General features: G+C 41.3%; 1 protein-coding gene across 3 annotated transcripts in view; it reads left to right on the top strand.

Moving 5' to 3' along the window:
• Positions 1–20,712, top strand: part of prkn (parkin RBR E3 ubiquitin protein ligase) — a 1,109,690-nt gene that overhangs the window by 956,552 nt on the left and 132,426 nt on the right. For all 3 annotated transcript variants that reach the window (XM_043696308.1, XM_043696306.1, XM_043696307.1), the window contains one exon: positions 17,726–17,787. In XM_043696308.1, coding sequence (XP_043552243.1) covers positions 17,726–17,787 — 62 coding nt within the window. The remainder of the gene's footprint in view (positions 1–17,725; positions 17,788–20,712) is intronic.

Raw genomic sequence — 20,712 nt, 5'->3', positions numbered from 1 at the left:
CAGATGTTATATTTTGTGAAAAACAAATCACAGCTGAACAATTTTAAAAGTAGTAAAATAATAAGAAACCCATTTACTTCCTGAACTTTTTTCTAACTTTAGAGTCATTATAGAAAGTAACCAAGGACAGAATCTAGATCAGTCTAGAATCACTTTTAACTCTTCCCTGAAGTGAGAACCTAGTTAGTGGGCTTTAGTCAGATTAGTCACGAACTGTTCAACATGTTCACCAAATGCTTTACTATATGTGAGCAAAACCATGCAGTACTATTCAGCTAGTACTGAATAATTATTTTTCCCTCAAATATCTCTGTTACATAGAATAAAGGTTACATTGAAGAGGGATATCTGCCAAATATCTTAGTGAAAGTGTTGAGTAATACTCAAGTGATTGCAGACACTAACTAGCCCACTGCAACTGGTGCTTGACCCTAATAACATTGAGTAAATTATTTTCTTACTGTCTGCTGTCAGCAACATAGCTTCATTCTTTGTTTATCATACTAATTAAAAAGAAAACTCATGTTTGCCTCAAACCAGGAACATAATCAGTTTTGAAATATTCTGGGTCTTTTAAAAAATGATAAAGAGGAATTAATCTACTATCACCAAAGGGATAGATTTGACTATATAATTAGTAATAGGGGAGCTGAAAAACTAGCTCTTTGGCTTAAAGCTTAGTGATGCTTCCTGCCTCAATATTTAAATGACATACAGTTGCATATTGTCATTATCTTCAATTGAATACTGTGCTTACATGATTGGAGCAAGAATGGGGAAGTAGAAGTGTGTGTGTGCGTGTGTGTGTGAGTTGTCCCCTTTACCGCAGCAAAAAATACTTCAAAGTCTAATCATGGGAGTAATGTTTTCAAAGCCATACCTCTGACATCTGATTAACCTTTCTAATCTTTTCTTGCTAGACCTTCTGTGACAAAAAACTAATGCCAAAGACATTTTCAGGTTTGAAATTACCTGCAGAGAATGGTGTTGCATGTCTCTTAGCACCATTAGAGTTCTGCCTTGCAGCAGTCAGTGGTGGAATTGTTAAAAACTAATGGCCTGACTTCAATTCGCAGAGGACACTTTGGTATACTGTGCCTCTCTGCGCCTCAAGGCATTCTTATTTATTCTATTTGGTGGCGCTGCCAAATAAATATTAAATAAAGTTCATTTAAACAGATCGCTCGTACCCGAGAAATGATGCAGAGACACCTGGGAGGCAGATGGCCTTGCATGATGCAACAAAACCATTATTTCTTCTGTTTACTTTCTGCTGCAAGATTTTTAAAATAGCAAGATAAAAGTTTTTCCAAAGAATAATTTAATATATAATACTTTGTGCAAAAGTCAAGACTGTGCTGTGGGAAATATTCTACAATCAAACAAATTAAATAGCTTTATTGAGCAATCTATGCACTACAATAATTTGTTCCTGTTGTATGATGCAAAAAGATTACACTGTGCATTAGTGTGGGAGGGAGTGAATGTTGAAGGTGATGGAGAGGGTACCAGTCAAACAGATTCTTTTATCTTGTATTATTTCAAACTTCTTGAATGATGTTGGAGCTGCCCTCATCCAGATAAGTATGGGGTATGTTGTCACATTGACGACTTGTACCTCATAGATGGTGAATAGGCTCTGGGAGTTACTCATTGCAAAATTCCTAGCCTCTGTTTGTCTTTTGTGGCCACAATATTTCCCTTTCTGGTGAATGGTAACTCCCAAGATGTTGATAGTGGAGATAATGCCATTGAATGTTGAGGGGAGACGATGAGATTTTTTTCTTATTAAAGACGATTATTGCCTGGCATTTGTATGAGACAAAAGTTACTTGCCAAATATCACTCCAAGCTGGTCTTGATGAGCGTGGACATGGACTGATTCAGATTCTGATAATTCATGAAAGTCACTGTGCAATCATCAGTAAACATTCCCACTTCTGACCTCATAATGGAGGAAAGGTCATTGATGAAGCAGCTGAAGATCATTGACCCTATGCTGTGGAGCTCCTGCAATGATGTCTTGGAGCTGAGATGACAAACCTTCAACAACTATTACCTTCTTTCTTTTCACCAAATATGGCTCCAACCAATGGAGACTTCTCCCCCCATTCCCATTGACTACTATTTTGCTAGTGTTCCTTGATGCCACACTCAGTCAAATACAATCTTTGTGTCAAGGGCAGTCACTCTCACTTCATGTCAAGAGCTCAGCTCTTTTCTCCATGGAATAGGACTGTAATGTGCTCAGAAGCTCAATTGTCCTGGTTATTAATGTTATTAACACAGTATCATAATTACAGTAATCATCCATCTCAAACCCCTTATGGATAAAGACTATCTCTGTTCTCTTAATGAAACTAAATTAGAACATTTAAAGTCCTGTACAAAAGTTATATTGTGCAGTACATTAGTAAATGTATTTCTATCATGAATTTGATACTCTAGCGTTTTGCAGAATTTAGAAATGTTATATAGCATACTACAGTATATTAGTTAGAATAGAATCCCTACAGTGTGGAAACAGGCCCTTCAGCCCAATATGTCCACACTGACCCTCCAAACAGTAATCCACCCAGGCCCACTCCCCTACCCTATATTTACCCCTGACTAATGCACCTAATCTACACATCCCTGAATACTACGGGCAATTTAGCATGGCCAAGTCACCTAACCTGCACATCTTTGGATTGTGGGTGGAAACCCATGCAGACAGGGTGAACATGCAAACTCCACGCAGACAGTCACCCAAGGCTGGAATTGAATTCAGGTCCCTGGCACTGTGAGGCAGCAGTGCTAACCACTGAGTCACAATGCCACCAATGTTTATAACATTGCATTCACATAACAGCAACTTATATGTATTTAAGGCCTTGAAAGCAATAAAAATCTCGTAGTGCTTCACAGAATCATTATAAAGCCAAATTTGCCATGGTCCAAATTTAAGAGTTTTAAAATCAAAGTGTTAACTCCATAAGAAATAGGAACAGGAGTCAGCCGCTTGGCGCCCTGAACCAGCTGATTTAGCTTCCACTTTCCTGCATTTTCCCATCATCCTTGATTTCCTTGTTGATTGAGAATATGTCTACCTCAGCCTTAATATACACAAGGACTCTGCCCCACAGATCTCTGTAGCAAGAAGTTCCAAAACTTCACAACCCTGTGAGAGTAGAAATTCTCCTCATCTCAGTCTTAAATTGGCACCCCTTCATTCTGAAACTACGCCCTCTGGTCTTCGACTCTTCAATGAGGCTAAACATCCTCTTAGCATTCACACTGTCAATGCTTTTAAGATTTCTACGTGTTTCAGTGAGATCACCTCTTATCCTTCTAAATTCCAATGAGTAGAGTCTCAACCTGTTTAATCTTGGCTCAAAGTACATGGATACCAATGATCATCCAAGTGAACCTTCTCTGAACTGTCTCCAATGCAAAACTCACAGCACTCCAGATGTGGTCTCACCAGCACTTTGTGTAGTTGCAGCCAGACTTTCTATTCTTATATTCCAATCCTCTCGAAGTAAGGGCCATTAGGCTTCCTGATTACCTGCTTCACCTGTGTGCTAGTTTTTTGTGTTTTGTGCACATGTACTCCCAAGTCACTTTGTGTTGAGGCTTTCTGTAGTTTCTCTCCATTTAAATAATTCTTCCTTTCAAACTGAACAATTTCAAATTTGTCCACATTATAGTCCATTTACCAACTTTTTCAAAACTGGAGAAACTTGGCATTCTCACCAGCTATAGCAAAGCCCACCCTGGCACCACAGTGGATAACATTATCACTGCGGGGAAGTCTATTATCAACTTATCAGACCACACCCTTCGACCGGAAGAGATTGAAGTCCTGAGAAGGGGTCTCAACTTCTGCCCCACCACCAAAATGGACCCGTTGGTTCTGGCAGCAGACACGGAGGAGTTCATCAGACGAATGAGACTCCGGGAATTCTTTCAAGATGCCAGCAGTGATCCCAATGAGCCCACTGATGAACTGGTACAGTCATCACAGGAATCTGTAGAGGAGCGACCAAAGAAGGTGTCAACCTGGACCCCACCGGAGGGCCGCTGCCGTCAGTAAATATATAAATGCCAGATTCATCAGCCGTACCCAAAGGTAGAGCAAAACATTACCTGTTCACAACACAATGCCATCCAGGCTCTCAAAACCAATCACAACATTGTCATCAAACCAGCAGATAAAGGAGGAGCCAATGTCATTCAGAATAGAACAGATTACTGCAAGGAAGTTTAACGACAACTGAACAACCAGGAACACTACAGGCAACTACCAGCTGATCCAACCAAAGAACACACCCGTGAATTAAACACACTGATCAGAACTTTGGATCCAGTCCTTCAGAGTTCCCTACGTTCCCTCATCCCACGTACTTCTCATGTAGGCGACTTCTACTGCCTTCCAAAGATACACAAAGCCAACACACCAGGACATCCCATCGTATCAGGCAATGGGACCCTGTGTGAGAATCTCTCTGGTTATGTTGAAGGCATCTTGAAACTTAATGCACAGGGGATCCCCAGCTTCTGTCGCAATGCTACGGATTTCTTACAGAATCTCAGCACCCACGGACCAGTCATACCGGAAACATTCCTCGTCACAATGGACATTTCAGCACTCTACACCAGCATCCCCCACAATGACGGCATCGCGACAACAGCCTCAGTACTCAACACCAACAACTGCCAAACTCCAAACATTGTCCTACAACTCATCCACTTTATCCTCGATCACAACGTCTTCACCTTTGACAACCAGTTCTTCATCCAGACACATGGAACAGCTATGGGGACAAAATTTGCACCCCAATATGCCAACATCTTTATGCACAGGTTCGAACTAGACTTCTTCTCTACACAGGACCTCCAACCAACATTATACACAAGGTATATTGACGACATTTTCTTCCTCTGGGCCCATGGCGAGGAGTCACTGATAAAACTACACAGTGATACTATCAAGTTCCATCCCACCATCAAACTCACAATGGACTACTCTCTACTATCTGACTCATTCTTGGACACATGCATCTCCATCAAGGATGGACACCTCAGCATCACACTCTACCGCAAACCCACAGACAACCTCATAATGCTACACTTCTCCAGCTTCCACCCAAAACATATTAAAACAGCCATCCCCTATGGACAAGCCCTACACATACACCGGATCTGCTCAGATGAGGACGAACATGACGGACACCTGGAAGTACTCAGGGATGCCCTCGCAAGAATGGGGTACAATGCCCAACTCATCGACCGCCAGTTCCGACATGCCACAGCAAGGAACCGTAATGACCTCCTCAGGAGACAGACACGTGCTGCAACCGACAAGGTACCCTTCATTGTTCAGTATTTCCCAGGAGCTGAAAAATTACGCCATGTTCCTCGTGACCTGCAACACATTATCAATGAGGATGAGCACCTCACCAAGACCTTCCCCACACCTACACTACTTGCCTTTAAACAACTGCCAAACCTCAAACAGATTATTGTTCGTAGCAAGCTGCCCGGCTCTCAGGACAACTCCATACAACCCTGTCACGGTAGGCGCTGCAAGACATGTCAGAGTGTGGACATAGGTACCACCATTACGCGTGTGGACACCTCCCACGTTATACATGGCAGGTACTCATGTGACTCAGCCAATGTTGTTTATCTTATACATTGCAGGCAAGATGCCCGGAGGCATGGTACATTGGGGAAACCGAGCAAAGGCTACGACAACGGATGAATGGGCACTGCACAACAATCAACAGACAGGAGTGTTCCCTCCCAGTTGGGGAACACTTCAGTGGTCCAGGACATTCAGCCTCAGACCTTCGGGTGACCATCCCCCAAGGTGGACTTCGGGACAGGCAGCAGCAAAAACTGGCCAAGCAGAGGCTGATAGCTAAGTTCGGTACTCAACCGGGACCTTGGGTTCATGTCACATTACAGGTGACCACCATTGCACTATACACTCACACGGACACTCCTACACACACACACACACACACTCTCACACACACACACAGGCACTCCTATGCACACATACACACGGACACACAGACACGCACACAGACACCCACACACACCCTTACAGACACACACTCCCACACTCACACATACACCCCCTCACAGACTTAAGACACTCTGCACTCAATACACACACACATACACTTTCTCACACTCACAACCCCCAACCCAGACAGACACACACACGCAGACAGACAAAGACCCACATGCACGGATATATTTTGTGGGGTGAATTTGTACTTGCAGGGTTACATTGTACTTTGCTCAAAAACCGCATGCATTCATGTAGAACTCTGAGCTCAAAAACTGCATGAATTCATGTGAAACTCTGTTATCTCACTTTTTAGATTAGAATCAATCTAAACATCATGGCATAGACAGAGAACACAGGGACCAACACCTTCAACCTATTGTCTAGCTATCACCATTGTTAACAGCTAACCTGAGAATGCAACTTTTTAAAAAAAAGGTTTTGTGTTTTACACATGAAAGAAGTCAAACTATCACGGTGTTCTAACAGATGAAAGGCTTAACAGACAATCAATTTTTCAATGTATACTTTTAGTTACATCACACTGTAAATTTTTGCTATAAATTCTGTGTGTTAGGATTGAGCCCTCCACTATCACCTGATGAAGGAGCGTCGCTCCGAAAGCTAGTGTGCTTCCAATTAAACCTGTTGGACTATAACCTGGTGTTGTGTGATTTTTAACATTTAAAAATAGCTTGCTTCCCTTGTGAATACTTTTGTCCAAGACCCAAATTAACGTATGTTTTAAAGGGATATAATCTAATCAGGCTTTCTTGCATTAACAAAGAGTGAGTTTATTCATTACTAAGCACAGGAAAAATTAGAAACACAACACATGCACAAGATTAAAAAGAAAGGCAAGACCAAAAAGATAAAAGTTAATGAAGAAATATGGATCAGTCTTAAATTGAAAGACAGTCAAGGTGAGATAAAGTCCTTTTGTTGTCCTGTTTCCTTTTCTCTGGCTGCTCAATAGCTGATTTCTCGGACTCAGAGTAGGAGAAAGTCTTTACATGCAATGCAGGAGTTGACTAGGGGATACTCCTCCAACTGTAGCCTTCACAGCATGCTAACACTTGAGCCCAAGTAATACACATGAGGACATTCAGTCTCACTTGCACTTTCCAACAGTATTGAAGGTGGCTTTTTAACACCTGTCTTGTGAATTCTTCAAAGGGAAAATCACAAAATGTGTTGGCACTGTGGGATATTATCTTCAGGGCATGGCTTGCTGTTGAGAAGGGGTGGGTGGAGGTCATCACCTCTCATTATCTTTATAGTCACCAGAGATCATAGTGCAATCAGTTTTGACTTGTCTCTTTCCCCTTTGAAGGAGTATTGTTTGAAGTTCCTTTGTATATTTAGGTATGATATTCTGTGGGAATCTCTCCAGAAAGCCACCTAATTTGCATCCACAACCATTTTTGGCTTGAAATAACTCTTCAGAGGCTGGCAAATCACCAATCACTTCTTGTTTACAAAGTTAGAAATGACACAACACCAGGTTATAGTCCAATAGGTTTAATTGGAAGCACATTAGCTTTCGGAGCGACGCTCCTTCATCAGGTGAGATGAAGGAGTGTCGCTCCGAACGCTAGTGTGCTTCCAATTAAACCTGTTGGACTATAACCTGGTGTTGTGTGATTTTTAACTTTGTACACCCCAGTCCAACACCGGCATCTCCGAATCTTGTTTATAAAAGCATAGCCTTTGACAGTAGCACTGCCTCTCACTGAGTCAGGCATTCATGGAGCCCAATATCCCTGACTTTCATCCTTTTCTGTCAGCCAGGAGTCCCAGGGAGGGCTGAAATAGGAAGATGGAGCTAGGTTTAAATCATTCTGAATAGCCATAAAATGCCAGAAGTACTGTACCATCCACCATGGATTTCAAACAAACCGTGCAGCAGCATTTATTTTTCAATTTCCTTTGGAAATAAAATCTCGATATGATCTACCTTTACCTACTACAGGGGCAGCACGGTGGCTCAGTGGTTAGCACTGCTGCCTCACAGCGCCAGGGACCCGGGTTTGATTCCAGCCTCGGGCGACTGCCTGTGTGGAGTTTGCACATTCTCCCCATGTCTGCGTGGGTTTTCTCTGGATTCTCCGGTTTCCTCCCACAATCCAAAATATGTGCAGGCCAGGTGAATTAGCCATGCTAAATTGCCCATAGTGTTAGGTGCATTAGTCAGAGGGAAATGGGTCTGCGTGGGTTACTCTTCGGACGGTCAGTGTGGACTTGTTGGGCTGAAGGGCCTGTTTCCACACTGTAGGGAATCTAATCTATTTCAGATACACTAAGGATACTCAAAGTGAACTTTCATCAAATTTGTCTAAGAGCACATTCTTTATCCACGGCCAATGAAGTATAATGTGGATAAGTGCAAAGTTGTCCACTTTGGTATGAAAACAAAATGTTGGAATATTATTTAATAATGATGATTTGGAAATGTCAGTGTATAAAGGGACCTAAGTACTTTTGTATACTGCTCATTCAGATGCAGGAAGCAATTAGGAAGGCTAATGTTATGTTTTGGAGGTGCTGATGTTGGTCACAGTTAAAAATCACACAACACCAGGTTATAGTCCAATAGGTTTATTTGGAATCACTAGCTTTCAAAGTGCTGCTTCTTCATCAGCTATGTTAGCCTTCATTGCAAGAGTGTGTGAGTACAGCAGTAAGAAAGTCTTATTGCAACTGTACAGGGCTTTGGTACCTGGAGTATTGTGTTTTGTTCTCCTTAGTTAAAAAAAGACAAACTTGACATGGAGAAAGCTCAGCAAAAATTCATCAGGCTGATTCCTGAGATGGTAGGTTTGTAATAGGGGAAATGATTGGATCAACTGAGGCTGTATTCACTGAAATTTGGAAAATGAGAAGGGAGGTAGGAAAATGGATTCGAAGATAATCAGATCTGCCAATATTTCATTGAATGGCAGAGCAGACTCAGTGGGCTGAATGGCCTCCTTCTGTTCCTACGTCTAATGGATCACCATGAAACATATCAAATTCTGACAGGACTGAACAGACTAATGCAGGGATCGTGTTTTCCCTGGCTGGAGGCCCCAAGACAAAGGGCCATAATCTCAGGATAGGGGATAGGCATTTTTGAACTAAGCTTTAGAAAAAAATCTTTATTCATAAAATGGGGAAGCTGTGGAATTCTCTGCCATAGAAGGGTGTGGCAGCCAAGTCACTGAATATGTTTCTAGAGGCTAAAGACATCAAGGAATATGGATGGAGGGGCAGAGTAGGAGAATGGCATTGAGGTGGAGGGTCAGCTATGATCATGTTGAATGGTAGAGTGGGTTCAATAGGTTAAACTTCAACCCCTAGTTTCTGTGCTTCTATACTACTATGTCAGAAATTTATGGGACACGAGCCCATGATTTAAAAATTGCTGTAGGCAAGGGCCAATCTTCCCACTAAGTTTTAGAGAATCAGATTTATAATGACTCCTGAAAATTAGCTAAGATTACTTAAGAATCGAGATTTCTGTAGGATGTTTACAAGGATGTTGCCAGAATCTGAGCTACAGGGAGAGGCTGAACAGGCTGGGGCAGTTTTCCCTGGAGCGTCGGAGGCTGACCTTATAGAGGTTTACAAAATTATGAGGGGCATAGATAGGATAAATAGACAAGGTCTTTTCCCTGGGGTCAGGGAGTCCAGAACTAGAGGGCATAGGTTTAGGGTGAGGGGGAAAGATATAAAAGAGACCTAAGGGGCAACTTTTTCACGCAGAGGGTGGTACGTGTATGGAATGAGCTGCCAGAGGATGTGGTGGAGGCTGGTACAATTGCAATATTTAAGAGGCATTTGGATGGGTATATGAATAGGAAGAGTTTGGAGGGATATGGGCCGGATGCTGGCAGGTGGGACTAGATTGGGTTGGGATATCTGGGTCGGCGTGGACTGGTTGGACCGAAGGATCTGTTTCCATGCTGTACATCTCTATGACTCTACGTAGGAAAACGTTTGATTGATTGATTGATTGACTTGTTGTCACATGTACTGAAGTACAGCGAAAAGCTTTGTTTACAAGCAGTACAGGCAGATCATAGTAAGCAAGGATGTATAGCTCAAAAAGACTTGGACAGAGGTGTACAGATTACATCGCTTATTGAGGCTAGACAGTCCATTTATCAGTCTAATGATGGCCGGGAGGAAGCTGGTCCTGAACTTGCTGGTGCATGTGTTCAGGCTTCTGTATCTTCTGCCTGATGGAAGAGGTTGTAGGAGATCATTACCAGGGTGCAGTGGGTCTTTGATGATGTTGGCAGCCTTTCGCGGCAGGCTTCCATGGTGGTCTAGGACTGTGCACATCACCTTCTACAGTTTCTTACAGACCTGGGCAGAGCAGTTACCATACCAGCCATTATGCACCCGGACAGTATGCTTTCAATCGTCATCTGTCAACATTGGTAAGGGTCCTAATGGACATGCCAAATTCCCTGAGCTGCCTGAGGAAGATTAGATTAGATTAGATTTCCTACACTATGGAAGCATGCCCTTCAGCCCATACCGACTCCCTGAAGAGTAACCCACCCAGGCCCATTCCCCTTATTCACCCCGACTATGGGCTATTTAGCATGACCAATTCACTTAACCTGCACATCTTTGGATTGTGGGAAGAAACTGGAGCACCCGGAGGAAACCCATGCAGACGCGGGGAGAATGTGCAAACTCCACGCAGTCAGTTACCTGAGGCAGGAATCGAACCTGGGTCCCTGGTGCTGTGAGGCAGCAATGCTAACCACTGAGCCACCATGCCACCCCATTGTTGTGTTTCCTTGACCGTCACATCTATGTGGGAAGTCCAGTTGTCAGTTATCGTCGCTCCGAGGAACGTGATGCTCTCCTAAATGGGGGGAGGGGGGATTGTTCTTCTCCTTTCTTTCTGACATCAATGATCAGTTCTTTAATTTTGCTAATGTTGAGAGACAAATTGTTCTTATTGCACCATGTCACCAAGCCCTCTATCTCCCTTCTGTATTTTGACTCATTGTCATTAGATATCTGACCTACTATAGTTATGTCATCAGCGAACTTGTAAATGGTGTTCATTTGAAATTCGGCTACACAGTCATGGGTGTACAGTGAGTACAGTGGGGATAATATCAATTACTTTTAAGCAATGATTTATCCAGGATTTCCAAATTTAGAGCCGCAACCAATGGAACATTTTGTAATCAAAGTAAACACTAAATGTATTTGACTAGAACAAATTGCTATACAATATTACAATTATAAACTTATAAACGTAACTGTTATATGGGTGATATATCAAAATGGTTAATGCTGATGACTGCATTAATTCCTCTTGTATTATGCAACAGATTTTGAACCATACAGGCTGTATTTTTAAGACAATTTCATTAAATCGCAACTTGTCACTTTCTGGTTTTAAAGTACCAGCTCACCTTCAGTCTGAATTTTTACGTAATGGAGTCAGTCAGCAATTTGTATGTATAAAATACAGTAACATCAATAAGCATAGAATCCAGACCACATGTGCGAGTCTGTAATGTTGTAACCTTGTAAAACATTTGCATTGCAAATGAACTTAACATATCTGACTCAAGAAGAAATCAACTGTGTTATGTATTATGCAGACTAACATACATAGTAAACCACAAAACAGAATCAAGTCGTGCCCTATTGATATCCTAAGGACTTGCTGCTAAAAGACTGAACATCGTGGAATCTCGAAGAGGCTTAACCTGCTATCCTAGGCTTCCCAATAGTCTTAGCAACAATGTCTGACTTACTAATGCAACTCATACCTGATTGCTGTCATGCAATAAACTAGACATTTGAACCTTCCAATTAACGAGGACCTTAAAGAAGTTTATCCTTCTAAATTGTAAATTTCCATTGAAATATCCCTTTTTCTTTAACTCTACACAAATTTTGATTTAACCATGACTCTTCTCTAGAAGCCAGTCATGCTTGTCACAGTTCAATTGGGTGTGAAAAGCCACAGCATTAGATCAGAAGCCAGCAGTAGTAGCATGCTGAAAGTCTCACCTACACCACAAGGCAAGCTGTCCTTTTTAATATTGATTGCAGTAATTTTGTACCATTTTCACTTATCAAAGGTTGCCCAAATGCCAGCTGTTTCTCCCAGTTCAATCAGCAACCCTTTCACCGAAAGGTCAGAAATAGGTCTAGACTCCAATTTTGAGAATCTTTCCCCAAGATAAGTGGATCGCAATTTAGTAAAACAATTTTCAGGGCACTGGAGAGTGTAGTTTTCAGTGTTTCCAGAAGGTTATCTCTGAGTAAATTGCACCGAGCTTCCTATTTGGAAAATTGACATAAAGCAGAACCACAATATTGAACTGAAACATGGGTAAACTTGAGCGACTATTTATACTGCAGCATACAGTAAGTAACAGATCAGTGCAGTCATGTGGTGATAATTGCACCAACCGTCACTGATAACAACAGCTCCTGTCATTCACCATAGTCATCTAACTCATGTTTCCAAACCTTCCATTAAAGATCAGCTGCAACAGTTGACTTAAAGTGGCACTCTGTCCTAAGACCTTACACTAACTATAATTTAATGTGGAACATTCAAAATAAAGAAACTGTTGGATTCCAAATAGTCTGATAAGATTTATTAGCTATAGAAAATAGAAAGGGTCTGAGTTGAATTGGGTATGACTTCTACATTATTTTATGTTAGAAGAAGTTATAAATATATACATTTTCTGTTGTCTTATTGTAAAAGTCCATATTACAGAATGAAAATACCCTTGTTTATATAATTATAATCTAAGGAGACCCCAAAGTGCTTCACATCGATTGCATTACTTTTTGAAGGATAGTCCCTGACATTATATAAGCAAATGAATCAGTTAATTTGCCTACAGTAACTTCCCATAAAAAGTGAATGCAATGAATGATGAGTATCTGGTTGTTCAGTATTTCATAGAAGATCATAGAATCCCTACAGTGTGGAAATGGGCCCTTTGGCCTAACAGGTTCACACCAACCCTCCAAAGAGTAACCCACCCCATTATCCTGCATTTACCCCTGACTAATGCACCTAACCTGTACACTATGGGCAATTTAGCATGCCAATTCACCTAAGCTGCACATTTTTGGAATATGGGAGGAAAGCAGAGGACCCAAAGTAAACTCATGCAGATACAGGGAGATTGCACAAATTCCACACAGAGAGTCCCCAGAGGCTGGAATTGAACCCAGGTCCCTGGCACTGTGAGGCAGCAGTGCTAGCCACTATGCCACACCGTAAGCATTAAATTCCCAAGTGCTAATGTAAGTTAGTAAGCAATGTTTTTGATTTATTAAGAATTTTCTATGGAACTGATTTTGATGTTAACTGCCCATGGTGGAGAGATGGGTAGATAGTTAAATCATCCTGAGTGCTTTACCCCAATAAATTCCTGCTTGTTTCATGCTAATCCAGATTTTGATCTGTTCATAAAAGGCCATAATGGCACTGACCAAAAACCAAGACTTTCCTCCTTTAAATGTACAGATCGGAGAGCAACAATATAATCGTCCTGACTGCAATTTAAATCCTGGTCTGAGTAGAGTGACTGCTGCAGCTTTCCAAATGCATAAGGATAATGGAAACAGAATTGGAAACCAGACAAGACCACTCCAGATAAATTTCATTTTTCTTGTCAGGCCATGGGAAACAAAAAAGAAAGTTTACACCTTTCCTGACCCAACTTAATCTTCATTACCTCTCAGAGTCTTTTTCCTGTGACTTTCCTATCTGTTGGAAGTATTCCTTCTGTCGTGACTGGTGGCAACCCTGCTGCCTGAACCTCTATTCTTACCCACCAGCTACTACTGTTATCCACAATTTCAGATGAGTTCCTGAAAATTAAGAAGTAGCCCTTGAGAAAATCTCTTGATGGTCTTCTGACAAGTGATTAAGCCAATTCAACATATCCTTTTGAGGTGAATTATGATTGAGAATATTTTAAGATATACCCATTTAAAAGTGTGTATAAAGACATGAGTGAGGATCAGGAGTCAGCCATTTGACTCCTTGAGCCTTCTGTGCCATTCAATAAAATCATGATTTCAAAGTGGCCTCAACTCTACATTCTCGCCCTTCACTGATAATGTTTGACTCCATTAAGAGTTAACAATTTATCTTCCTCTGCCTTAAAAGTGTTCAGTTACCCTGTATCCACCATTCTCTTAGAGAGTTCTACTCATGACTTCTGAGAGAAAAAATACTATCCTCATCTCATGATCAATGGAAACATCTTATTTTTAAACACTAATTTGTTCTTCCAAAAGGAGAAATATTCTTTCTGGGTATATAACCTCTCTTGAATTTATATGCTCACAGCACCAGGGTCCCAGGTTCGATTCTGGCCTCGGGTGACTGTCTGTGTGGAGTTTGCACATTCTTCCCATGTCTGCATGGGTTTCCTCCGGGTGCTCCAGTTTCCTCCCACAGTCCAAAGATGTGCAGGTCAGGTGAATTGGCCATGCTAAATTGCCCATAGCGTTAGGTGCATTAGGAAAATGGGACTGGGTGGGTTACTCTTTAGAGGGTTGGTGTAGACTTGCTGGGCCGAAGGGCCTGTTTCCACACTGTAGGAAATCTAATCTCACACCTGTAAATTCATTCCTCTGTGCTAAAATACCTTCACGTGCAATTTTATTTTAAGTCAGTTTAATTTTTTAAGAGCAAAATTTTGGTTAGAAAAATGGAGGATGTTGTCACATGATACATGAAATAAGAAGTCATGCTCTAGAGAAGATATTGCAGAATTCTGAAGTACAGACAAATCTGGACTTTTTGGTTCATGAATCACAAAAACATAATGTACGGTGTATGAAGTAAAAAAGAAGGCAGATGAAATGCTGTTTATTGCAAGGTGAATAAAATAGGAATGTTTTGCTACAGCTTATGCAGCATTAGTGAGGCCACATCTGGAGTACTGCGTACAGTTGTCACCTTCTTATTTAAGAAAGCATTAGAAGCACTGGAAAGAAGGATTATGCATCTGGTTCCTTGGAGAGACTAGAACCAGGGAATGCAGTTAAAATAACCAGTCTCCCCTTTAAGATGGAATGAGTAGAGGTTTTATTTTACCTCTTAGAGGGTCACTGATCTGTGGAATCTTCTCCCTAGAGAGCAGTGGAGTCAGGGTCTTTGAATATTTTTAAGACTACATTAGATAGATTATTGATCAACAAGGAATTCAAGGTAAATAGAATGTAGACAGGAAAGTAGAGGCCACAATCAGATCAGCCATGCTGTTATCAAATAGCAGACAGGGTGAAAGGGCCAAATAATTCACTAAATTCATGTACAGTATCTTCTCACTGGGATATGGAAAAGGAGCTAGCATAAACCGTAAGAAAAAGGAAGCGACCTAGATTAGAAACAGGCAAGAATATTTGTTGAAGAATTTGAAATTATTTTATCCCTCAGTATTCCTTCAATCATTTCTTACTGATATAGGGATAGAAATATAAAGTAATATATAAATTGCTTTGGGTATTACCTAGATCAGATTTTTCACATGGACATGCTGCCTGCTTCCTTCTGAAGAAAAAGTATTTATTTAGTGGTTTTCACATGCTGAGGATGTCCTGAAGTGTTTTGAAGGCAATGATCTAATTTTGAAGTGGGGTATTTGCTGTCTTGCAGACAAAGGATAAATGAAGCATTGAAATAACTGTCTAGATAATCCCGTCATGTTTTGTGCTGGTGTGGTTAATGGATAAAGATTGGCATGCACAATGATAGAACTTTCCTGTTACTCATTAAAGAATATCATGGGGCCTTTTATGTACACCATAGTGGATGAATAGGGATTTAGTTCTCCATCAAAAATGAAAAACAATGGAAGTAACAGTTGTTTGCGTTGATTCACTTCAAAATGACACTGCATAGACAATGTAAATGTCAGTACGTGGTCTATGTAAATTTGCCAGCAGCATAAGCAGCTGTCAGCACTGCTGCAACAATTTTTTCCCCTCAATGCTGTTCAGAGCTGCACCAAAGCCAGTCTTAAATTGATGATACTCTGGGTCAGAGAGAAGGACATCACCACTGAGCCAGACAGATTGAATCATACAGCACAGAAGAGACCCTTTGGTCCAAATCATCCACGTTGACCAGACTTACAGTCAGATATATTAATTATTGGACACGAACTGTAGAAGAGCAAAGCAGCTGAGTTCAAATTCCCATGGATTGGCTGCAACTTTGAAAAGCTAATTGGAGCTAATTCTTCAATGATAGAGACGCGCTATTTAGAGAAATGAAGTAATCTTTAAAGTGATGTGCAAAAGAAGCAAGGGTGATGTGAGAAAAGCAACTTGTTTACATAGCAAGTAATCAGGATAGAGAATGCACTGCCTGTAGTGTGGTTCAATTGAGGGTTCAAAATGGCGTTGGATGATTATTTGGATAGAAATAGTATGCAAGGCTTTTGTGGCACAGTGGTAATTTTTCTATCTCTGGGCCAGGAGGCCTTCTTTAAGTCCCACCTGCTCTAGATGCATGCAGTAAGATCTCTGACCAGGTTGCTTAGAAAAATGTCTGTGCAAGGTTGTGGGGAGAAAGCAGGAGATTTGCACAAGGTGATGATGCTTGTTGAAAGAGTCAAAAAGTGTGGCGCTGGAAAGGCAGCATCAGAGGAGTAGGAGAGTCAACGTTTCAGGCATAAGCCCTTCATCAAGAATGTGTTGAAAGAGCCAATACAGCACAATGGTCAAATGGCCTCTTTCTGTGCTGTAACAATTCTGCGACTCAGTGATTCTGAGAACAGCATTGAAGACTATTGACACATTTAGAATCAAGAAACAAAATCCATGCATTTGAAAGATTTAAAGAAACAACTTACCTTGTTGTCTTGGCATTAAGCCAGGTTGCATTATCATAAAGGTGTATATTTGCAAATATGAGAACATATTTACAATGAAGTGTCACTTATGCTACCTATCTGTCAAGTGATCATCAGTAAACTGCCTTGTGATAGACAGAAGACTATTGTTGACACAATGATGGGCCTACAACACTGTCCTGAGGAATGCATGCTCGTTGTGCAATTAATTAATCTGAAATACGTAATATTTGAAAGTAAAGGATATTAAATACTGAAAACCTAGAAGTAACGTGAAAAAAAATCACAAGTTACCTGTGCTGTGTGTAAAATGGTCAGATTGCAATATGAGTGATAAAGGAGAAAGTGAGGTCTGCAGATGCTGGAGATCAGAGCTGAAAATGTGTTGCTGGAAAAGCACAGCAGCTCAGGCAGCATCCAAGGAGCAGGAGAATCGATGTTTCGGGCATGAGCCCTTCTTCAGGAATTCCTGAAGAAGGGCTCATGTCCGAAACGTCGATTTTCCTGCTCCTTGGATGCTGCCTGACCTGCTGCGTTTTTCCAGCAACACATATGAGTGATAAAGTAAACAATTAGATTGCATTAGTCGACAAGTTCAGTAATACCTAGAATTGTAAATTGTACAATGCTTTGCTACAAATTGTATAAATTGTACAGTGCTTTGCTACATGATGACCACATGTGGCAAAGCATCGGACAATTTACAAGGAAGAGAGCAATTTCCTTTCTTGATTAATTAGCTCTTATTGTGAACAATAAAAACATTACACTTTGTAATCTTATTTTCTTTTTTATTGCTTAATAGCTGGCTGCCCAGACTCACTGATTAAGGAAGTGCATCACTTCAGAATTCTTGGGAGTGACGAGGTGAGTGTATTGTTATAGCTGCTCCTCACCTGCGACCCTCTAATGCAAGCCTCTAATGAGACCATTTCTATTCTGTCTCCAAGGAACTTTTGTTTGCTTTTTAAATTCCAGTGTCTTAAAGTGGAGAAAACACCAGTCATGACAGATTATTCATTAGTACATTTGCTGTCTGTCAACACTTTTCAGCTTTGTAGCCAGCTTCATAAGGGTCCCAAGAATAGTTGAAATCAATCTTGTCACAGGTGGATAATGAAAATGTATAACAAACTAGATGAATGATTAGAGATCAGTATTCTGTTTTAATTTATTGATTTAAATGATCCTAATTTACCACAACAGTGCTAAATATTTAGCACTTTCGAAAGCAAAATGAAAGTAACTCCACTCAGAGTTTGAGATAAATGGAACATTTGTGTTCCTGGACATGTTGTCATCTAATCCCTGGGCGATTTACAACTGATAGTCTTGAAAGATTTAATAAAGTGTAGGTTAAAATCTAGCAGAGGGTAAAGTGGCTTGAGTTAGTGCAATAGTGACCATAAAATTTGGTCATCTTTCCTAATACTGTCTTATGTGGCTCAGTGTAACATGTAATCTGATAGTGCTCTTATGAAGCACCTTGAGACAAAAACGAACATACATTTTTATGTACACTTTCTATGAAGCTATGATCACCATGGCAATATCTCCAGAGGATTATAGATTTGTGATTATAGGTTCCAGCCTCCTGGCTGACGAGAGACACACGCATGGAGATGCTGCCTTTGTAAGGTTTGTTTCTAGAAGAAACTGTAGTGATTGTAACAAGGTCAGCCAGGTGAATTTCATAGAATATATTTCCTGATTGGGCTGTTAACCTGATCTAATCAGGTAACCATGGCTGACAGGTGTAAACAGAAGTGTCAGCACTGCCGCAGTTAGGCAGTAGTGTGGGAAAAGAGAGAAAAAAGGAGAAAAACAGAAATGTCAAAGGTTCTGTGAGAGCTGGCTTTGAGGAAGTCAGACCAGTGTCAAGTATTATGCATGTGTAAATAAAGGGTGACTTGGTGACGGGATATCAGCCTCTGTGGAGTTATTTAGTGGCAATGGAAGAAAAACAATTTCTTGAAGAATTTCACTCGCAACAATTGTCTTTGAGTTGGAGTAAGCATTTTTGGCATCATGACTTGTTCAATCCTGCCATCAAAGACTGGGCCCAGTATGTGGAAAGAATGTGTTACTTTTTCTGGGCAAAAAACATCGGGGCAGATGAAAAGCAATGAGTAATTCTCCTGATGCCTTGTGGAGCCAGAGCTTTTTTGGTTATAAGGAGCCTCATATTTCCTGAGGCACCAGATGCTAAACCCTGTCAAGAGTGGACAGATTTAGTTAAAGAATATTATGACCCCAAGCCTCCTCTACTTCTGAGATGCTATCAGTTTTACTTGGCAGTTCAAGAATCCATGTTGGGAATTTTGTCGAAGTTAAGACAATTGGCAGAGTAATGTGGCTTTGGTTTAAACCTCAATAAGATGCTGAGAGACCGTTCGGTGTGTCGGATTAATGATATAACTATGCAAAAGTGCCTACTAGCTGAAGCCCAACTGGACTTCAAACAGGCACTACAGGCACTATCATTAGAAAATGCAGCAAATTGAGATATGAGCTCTCGGGTATGCTTATGAAAATGGATACCCTCACCAGGCCAACTGAGCTTGGGGGACATCACTTGAGTAAAGCCAACTGTATAACCTCACTCAGGACATATCCTAAATAGAGGGACTCAAATGGCACCAGAGTGCCAGTGCCAGACATAAGACTCCTCAAACTGAGAGAGACAGTTTATTTCAGAGGACAAAGTTTGGTGCCAAAATCATGGAAATGGCCCTGCTAATAGGGCAGGATGGTGGCCACTCCATTTCAGATGGAGTTCAGCAATGTAGGCACAAGACTGAGGAATGGTCTCATGAAGGCCTTTAAGAATATGAAAGGGTTTGCCAGGGCACACATTCTTCACAGGGATGAGGAGGGTTGGGATAAATTCTGAGGAATGGTCACTCGACCCAAAACATTAACTCTGATTTCTCTCCACAGATGCTGCCAGACCTGCTGAGCTTTTCCAGCAATTTCTATTTTTGTCCGAATCTCTCTGTTGGTCTTGGTCCATTCCTTTTATGAGCTATTTTCTCCTTTCAGAAAGGTGAACACTGTTAACCACCCTACGCAGACAAGTACAATGCACATACCAGTGTAGTCCAGCAGTCCATGAGAGGGGCATACAAATGTCTCCTGTGTGAGATTGTTCTCAAGGGCCCTTGCTGGAGTCATCAAACACTGGTGTCTGTCACTGAGGTCTAGTGAAGCCCCTTAACTAAGTAGTCACTCCCTTTCCACCAAAGTCATCCTCTTGCATTTAAACATGCAAGGTGCAAAGGGAAAACATGAAATGGATTGTTCACTCTGATGGATGGAATGAGGTCATTGATTCCCTTGAAGTATTGCAGTCAGTTTCTGGAGGTGTCCCTGGGTTGCTGACCTCCTCTGCAATCTCTGTATAGGCTCCGTCACTTGGGCCAATACATGGGGTAGCTCAAAGATAGAAGACAGAGGGTGGTGGTGGAGGGTTGTTTTTCAGACTGGAGGCCTGTGACCAGTGGAGTGCCACAAGGATTGGTGCTGGGTCCACTACGTTTGTCACTTACATAAATTATTTGGATGCGAGCATCAGAGGTACAGTTAGTAAGTTTGTAGATGACACCAAAATTGGAGGTGTATTGGACAGCAAAGAGGGTTACCTCAGATTACAACAGGATCCTGACCAGATGGGCCAATTGGCTGAGAAGTGGCAGATGGAGTGTAATTCAGATAAATGCGAGGTGCTGCATTTTGGGAAAGCAAATCTTAGCAGGACTTATACACTTAATGGTAAGGTCCTAGGGAGTGTTG

This window comes from Chiloscyllium plagiosum, chromosome 9 (genome assembly GCF_004010195.1).
Source record: "Chiloscyllium plagiosum isolate BGI_BamShark_2017 chromosome 9, ASM401019v2, whole genome shotgun sequence".
NCBI lineage: Eukaryota > Metazoa > Chordata > Chondrichthyes > Orectolobiformes > Hemiscylliidae > Chiloscyllium > Chiloscyllium plagiosum.
The sequence above is the reverse complement of the archived record's forward strand: the minus strand, read 5'-3'. Positions and strand labels throughout refer to the sequence as shown.